Source organism: Myodes glareolus, chromosome 1 (genome assembly GCF_982192425.1).
Source record: "Myodes glareolus chromosome 1, mMyoGla1.1, whole genome shotgun sequence".
Lineage (NCBI taxonomy): Eukaryota > Metazoa > Chordata > Mammalia > Rodentia > Cricetidae > Myodes > Myodes glareolus.
Genome location: NC_142026.1, coordinates 72,134,492 through 72,141,414, shown reverse-complemented (window position 1 = coordinate 72,141,414; position 6,923 = coordinate 72,134,492). Strand labels below are relative to the sequence as shown.

General features: G+C 49.4%; 1 protein-coding gene across 1 annotated transcript; it reads right to left on the bottom strand.

Annotated features, from left to right (window-relative positions):
• Positions 1-931: 931 nt before the first annotated feature.
• Positions 932-4,606, bottom strand: Znf784 (zinc finger protein 784). Its single transcript, XM_048426900.3, has 2 exons — positions 4,477-4,606; positions 932-2,784 (listed from the first exon to the last, which is right to left on the bottom strand). The coding sequence occupies exons 1-2, from the start codon at positions 4,552-4,554 to the stop codon at positions 1,888-1,890; spliced, it is 975 nt and encodes a 324-aa protein (XP_048282857.3). The 5' UTR covers positions 4,555-4,606; the 3' UTR covers positions 932-1,887.
• Between the last annotated feature and the right edge of the window lie 2,317 nt (positions 4,607-6,923).

Below are 6,923 nucleotides of genomic sequence, written 5' to 3'. Positions count from 1 at the left end.
TGCACCCCAGCCCCACTGCTCTCTTCTGATGGAGTGTGAAAATTCCATTAGCATCTAATTTCCTCGCTTCTTTTGAATCTGAACACCAAGTCTGAGTGTCAGTTGCTATATCTCCCCTCCCCTTGAATCTGGCCACTTACCCATACTGCCGATGTGTTGGTGGTCCCTTCTGATAGCACCCAGGAGCTTCTGTTTAGTGGCAAGGATCTGTGTGAGAAACTGAAGAAGGCAGGACCTGACATGCACTGCTGCAGTCATTCAGACATGAGGCCACTGACGAATAGATGATAAAAAGAAGTGCCCGGACTCCAAAGTGCTTAACTGCTCAGTGTGGAAGACTGATCAGAAGTAAGGTGAGGGAAGGTGGCTTAAGGAACCCTGTAGGTCTCTGGCTTCAGATTAGGAGCTAGTGAGACAGATGGGAAGCAGGGTCCTCTCTTTAGAGAAAATGGTGAGTTGTATTATGCATCATCTGAGAGTCGTCTCTTGGGGATGCTGGATGAACAAGGACTGAGCTAGCAACACATCTTCTCCATGAGAAAATCAAGGGCTCTGCTGAGTAAGAGCAGCAACCTCCAACATCCCTTCAGTGCACAAAACTACAATATAGCCACAAAGTCAAAGCCTAGTCCCTCCCCATTCTAGATATAACAGATATAAGAAAACAGGCACCGGGATGTGGTGGTACACGCCTTTAATCCCAGCACTCGGGAAACAGAGGCAGGTGGATCTCTGTGAGTTCGAAGTCTGCCTGGTCTACAAGAGCTAGTTCCAGGACAGGCTCCTCCAAAGTTACAGAGAACCCTGTCTCGGAAAACCAAAAAGAAAAAAGAAAAAAAGAAAAGAAAAAGAAAAGAAAGAAAAAAAAAACAACAGAGGCATAGTGAGGCCCTGATCTCCCAACTACCTAGAGAACAAGACTGACAGAGAAGCATTTCAGAAAGTCTTTTAATAGGAACAGACTCAAAGTCCCCACTCCCTCCCCAAATTCCAGTTCCCAAGTCCTTTCAGCCCTTTCCCACAGTGTTTCTTTCCTCTTACTCTCTACACCCAGGACCAGCCCATCAAGGTTGTCAGCAGCAGCCAACCCTTCCTCTGAATTGCCCAGGACTAAGCAGGAAGCTGTTTACCCCACAGTGGAGGAAAATAGAGAAATCTGAAACTTCTCTGTAGACACAGGAGACACAGGCTCTAAGCCTAAAGCTTAAGGGATACCAGGTGCTTGCTTGCTTGCAGTGTGTGCTCTTGGATGCTTCCAGAAGAGTCTAGTGGCTAAGGAAAGACCACTCTGGGATAGGATGGCGAGGTGAGCAGAACTTAGAGTTAGTCTCTATGGGCAGGCTCATTCTAGAGATTTATGGACACCCAACTGCAGTTTAGGTACTCTCTGGTTTTAAGGGAGAAGGCGTTCCAGCATCCCTTTAGAGATTACCTGTGGGCATCTTCTGCCTAGGGAGGGTAGGCATACCAGGACTGGTGCAACTCAGTTGAGGTAGGTAAGAGATTTCATATTAGTCCACCTTTGGGCAACCCCTGCACAGTCCAGAGGCAGTTCAGGATTGGACCAGAGGTGGTGGTGGTGGATTATTAAGTCTTGCTTTGCAGCCTGGGCTGGTCTAGACCTCACAACCTCCTGCCTCAGCCTCTAGAATACTGTGCTTAACAAGAATGGGCCATGCTGGGCTCTCTCTGTGTTTTCACATTCAGCTGGGCATCTACAGAACTGCAGGTACCTCTTTCCTGAGTCTCAAGTGTAGCGTGGGTTTCTGGGAGACCTGAACCCGGTTCCTTCTCAGCTCTCCAATTCCAGCTGTTCATTATTTCTCCTTGGCTTTTGCCTCTATTTGTCCACCCACTTCCACTACAATAGGCTTCCTACTCCCTAAACTACTGGTTAACCTCCACATTCACCTCCACAGTCTCTCTGCACCCTTCTTCAGTAGTGTTCTCCATCCCGTGCTTACTCCCTGATTCCTGGACCACCCAAGATGGTCCCAGTTGACCTCCAGACTTTCCCACCCCAGGCCCTGGCCCGTGGAAGTGGGTGCGCTGGTGTTTGCGAAAATTTGAGGAGTTATTGAAAGTGCGCTCACAGAGCGTGCAGCGGAAGGGGCGCTCGCCAGTGTGGATGCGGGTGTGGCCACTCAGCACAGAGGACTGTGTGAAGCCCTTGCCACAGATGGCGCAGTGGTAGGGTCGCTCCCCCGTGTGCACACGCTCATGATCTCGCATGTCTGAGGAGCGGCGGAAGGGCTTGGTACAGAACCTGCAGGCGAAAGGCTTGCCTACCACAGCCCCTGCAGCTGCCGCAGCCATCACCACCTCCGACCTCTCCTGGGTCATCCCTGGGTTCGGCTGTCCAGTTGATGCTGCCGGTAGAAACCTTCGAGAGGTGCGTGGTTCCACCCCGTGACGGGGCTGGTGCCGGAGCAAAGGTGCCAAAGTCTTAAAAGCTCGTGGACAGAGTGGGCAGCGGTAAGGCCGCTCTCCCGTATGCAAGCTGTAGTGGGCACGCAGGCTAGCAGGACCTGGACAGCGGTGGCCACACACGTGACAACGGCTTGGGTCCCCACCCTGTCCAACCCCCTCCACGCCTGCCAGGTGGCCATGTTCGTGAAACAGCAGCTCTGACACCAGGTGGAAGGCAGCGGGACACAGGGCACAGTGAAAAGATCCAGGCTCTGGGGGCTCAGGTACCAGTGTAGTATCTGTAACTTTTACCACCTGGATCTCGATGAGGTCACTTGGGGGTGTGGCAGAGCGGCCACCATCAGGCACCAGGACCTGGAGAGCAGAAGAAGAAACAGGAGGCTGTAGACCCTGCTCAGAGAGCATTCTTCAATGTGCTTCCACTTAAAACACTTGCCCAGGCCGGCGAAATGGCTCAGCGCATAGACACTTGCCAAATCTAACAAACTGAGTATGATCCCTGGAACCAGCAGGGTAGAAAGACAGAACTGACTCTCCCAAATTGCCCTTTGACCTCCACATGCCTGTGCCATGGCACACATGCACACCCTTTCCTCAAATATATAAATTAAAATTTTTAAATAAAATATTTGCTTCTCTGAAGTCCACTGGATCCTGGTTTTTATGATTTATTATTTACTTATTTTGAGACAAGAGTTTCACTATTAGCCTTAGCTGAATGGGGACTTGTGTAGACCAGGCTGGTCTAGAACTCAGAGATGCTGCCTGCCTCTGCCTTCCCAAGTGCTGAGATTAAAGGCGTGTACCACCAGGCCTGAGTTTTTCTTTTTATATGTATGTGTGAGTGCCTTCATGTGTGTATGTTCACCACATGTGTGCTATGGAGTCCAGAAGTGAGGGTCAGATCTCCCAGAAGTGGAGTTATAGATGGTTATGAGCTCCATATGGATGCTGGGAAGTGAACCTCTAAAAGAGCAGCCAGTGCTCTTAACTGCTGAGCCATCTCTCCAGCCCCAGCTATTGTTTTCTCCACCCTGTTATACACGATCCAGAATTTTTGCTGCATTCGGTTGGCATTTCCTTTTCCTGCCCAGAATATACCACAGATACAGACGTGCCTGTCCTCTATACTAGTTAAAAGCCTCATCATTTCTTACCCTTGCAACTGAAAAAAATACCACTCAAAGGGAATCCCTGTTCTTACTTCTGCCCCTCATTACCTCCCTCTCTAGAGCACCTGAATAGACTTTGGAAAATGTAAATAAGGTCATGCATTTTGCCACTCTAAGCCCTCCAACGGCATTTAAAACCTCGTGTCGTCCCTATAATATCCAGCACGATCTGGATCCTGCTTATCTCCCTGACTGCAGTGTAAATATAACCCGTCATCCAGCAGACTTCTGCCATCTAAATTTAGCTCGCCCTGTCCCCACCCTATCAGTTTACTTTTTATTCCCTTTATGGAACATACTACAATAAATTCTGTTTATCGTCACTCCTCACAAGTCCTCACGAGACTGCGAGCCGCAAGAGGACGCAATCTCTGTCCGTTTTGGTCCCCTGGAACTCAGTCAATATTGGTTGAATGAATCAATATTCTGAGTTACTCTTCAGTAACGAGTGAGAGGTTCCAAAGTCACCCGGAACACCCATTTCTCCTCCAAAATCTTCCCTTGGGCACTCATAAGGTAGTCCTTGTATCATCACATGGCATCCCAACATGGTGTCCGGATTATAACTCCCCTTTGAGGTCACCTTCCCAACCATCCACTATTATTTCCCTGACGACCCACTCCTCTTAAGACTCCACCCCTGTCTATGCAAACCAACTCCCTAGTTCTCTCTCAGGACCTAACCCTGCCCCACACGCAACCTGTCTTCAGGCCCCGCCTCAACCAGGCCTCGCTCCTCATTCCCCATAGGCTCCTCCCTAAGCCCCGCCCCGGGAGTATTACCATACCCCCGCCCAGTCCTCCTAGGCCCCGCCCCCTGTCCTGCGCCCTCCTTCGCCGTGAACTCCCGGCCCAGACCCCTTCGTCTCCCGACCAGGTCCGACGGCTCCGGGGATGGCGACTCCCGGGTCGGTGAGCTCGGAATCGGGGGGTCCGGGTGCGCGGCGGCCATCTTGTAGCTAAACCCTGTCCCTGAGGCCAATGATCGCTCCGCGAGGGGCGGGGCCGGGCTGGCGGCGCTGCGCAAGCGCGCGGCAGGGCGGCGAAGGGCGGGGCCGTGACCGGGAGCCACGGAAAGTCTTCATTACTTGTCAATCCTCCTCCACGAGGACAAACTGAGCTTGTGACTGGGAGGTCGACCAGATCCTGGAGACGAATTCCGACGTCGTCGCCCTCCCTTTTAAAAATTATTGTTTATACAGGTTCTCACTGTCTAGTCCGGTCTGCCCTCGAACTCTCTATGTAGACCAATCTGACCTCAAACTCACAAAGATCCGCTCGCCTCTGAGCCACTATGCTCGGCCCTACAAGTCCCTTTTTAAAACTAACTCTGGCCGAGCACGAAGTTTGCTTATCTGAACCTCAAGGCACGGAAGCAGCTTTGATTTATGCTACAGAAAACGTTTCTAAGGTTCTTCAATTCATGTGCAGGAGACAAAGCGGTGCAGTTTATGAACGGAAGGTTTTGCAAAAGTCTGTGTCAAGAAAGAGACTTAGGGGGACTGGAGAGATGGCTCAGTGGTTAAGAGCATTGCCTGCTCTTCCAAAGGTCCTGAGTTCAATTCCCGACAACCACATAGTGCCTCACAACCATCAGTAATGAGGTCTGGTGCCCTCTTCTGGCCTGCAGACATACACACAGACAGAATATTGTATACATAATAAATAAATATAAATTTTAAAAAACTTTAAAAAAAAGAAAGAGACTTAGCAGCAGTGCAGGAACTTCCAGAAGGAAGAAAAGCCCTGCTAGGTGCTGTGATGTTTGGAAGAAAAGAGGTCAAAAGGTTTTCAGCGACACCAAGGACAGGGCTTTTCTGAGGGTTCAATTCAGTCTGGGGCCTGGCTTTCTGACTTTGGATAAGTCAGGATATTTTTGTGACCAACTCTTCCTCTCCCTACTCCCTGTTTCCCTCCTATTGACAAGACCACCTTGACAAATTTACTATTGTAGTCTAAGCTGGCCTTGAACTCTATTGAGTTCTGACTCTTAGAACTAAAACAAACAAACAAACTAGGTATTGGGTGCTCTGCCTGCATGGATGTCTGTACGCCACATGTTAGCAGTGTCCATGGAGGCTGGAGACGGTGTTGTAGCCTCTTGAAGTTACAGATGGTTGCTAGCTGTCATGTGGATGTTGGGAACTGAACTTGGGTCGCCTGCATCTGCAAGAGCAACAGATGCTTGACTGCTGTTATCTCTCCGGCTCTAGCCTTGAACCCTTGATCTTTCTGGTACTGTGATTGCAGGCATGCACTCCCATGCCCAACTCCATTCTTTTGTTTTCTGTACAGACCTCTAGAAGTTGAAACAGATAGAGAAGAGACTTGGGATCAGGATGGTGGTGGCACACACCTTTACTCCCAGGACGTGGGAGGCAGAGGCAGGTGAATCTCTGTGAGTTCAAGGCCAGCCTGGTCTACAGACCTAGTTTCAGGACAGCCAGAGCTGTACAAATAAACCCTGCCTTGAAAAACCAGCAAAACAGAGAGACAGAGACAGAGAGACACAGAGAAACAGAGGGGGGGAACAGAGAGACAGAGAGACACACAGAGAGAGACAGAGAGAGACAGACAGACAGAGAGAGACAGACACAGAGAGAAGAGCTTTGAGCTTTAAAACACTGTTTACTTGGATAAAACAGGAGACCCTGAACATTTATCACCACAGCTAAGATTTCTGTTCTTTGGGGGGTTATGGTGGCACTTCTGTTTGAAGTTACATGTGGCCATGTGATTTTCTTTGGGTAATGACATATAAATGATAGTGTTTTGGTCCCTCTTGACACACATTGCAAGTCTCAGATACGCCCATACAACCATCCATTGCTCCTGTTCTTTAGTAGGAAGTGAAATGTCCATCAGGTTGAAACCCAGAGTGACTCCTCAGCACAGACGTGGTGCTGGTTTGCCTTGGATGCGCAACATTTCAAGTAAACCTCTGTTGTATTAGCCACTGAGTAACAGTTCAAGTAAACCTCTGTTGTATTAGCCACTGAGTAACAGTTCAAGTAAACCTCTGTTGTATTAGCCACTGAGTAACAGTTCAAGTAAACCTCTGTTGTATTAGCCACTGAGTAACAGTTCAAGTAAACCTCTGTTGTATTAGCCACTGAGTAACAGTTCAAGTAAACCTCTGTTGTATTAGCCACTGAGTAACAGTTCAAGTAAACCTCTGTTGTATTAGCCACTGAGTAACAGTTCAAGTAAACCTCTGTTGCTTTAGCCACTTTGCTTTGCCAGAGCTCCAGCAGGTCCGCTTCCTGTGGACCAGAGCTTGAGAAGGCTAAAGCTGGTGGATTGATGAGAGGGTCAAGTGCC

What these genes read in the sequence shown, in the direction of transcription:
- Znf784 (XM_048426900.3), bottom strand. Translation starts at nt 4,554, where the DNA reads ATGGCCGCCGCGCACCCGGACCCCCCGATTCCGAGCTCACCGACCCGG. An exon ending in CCCCGGAGCCGTCGGACCTG is followed by an intron (nt 2,785 to 4,476) that starts GTCGGGAGACGA and finishes TCTGCTCTCCAG; the next exon opens with GTCCTGGTGCCTGATGGTGG.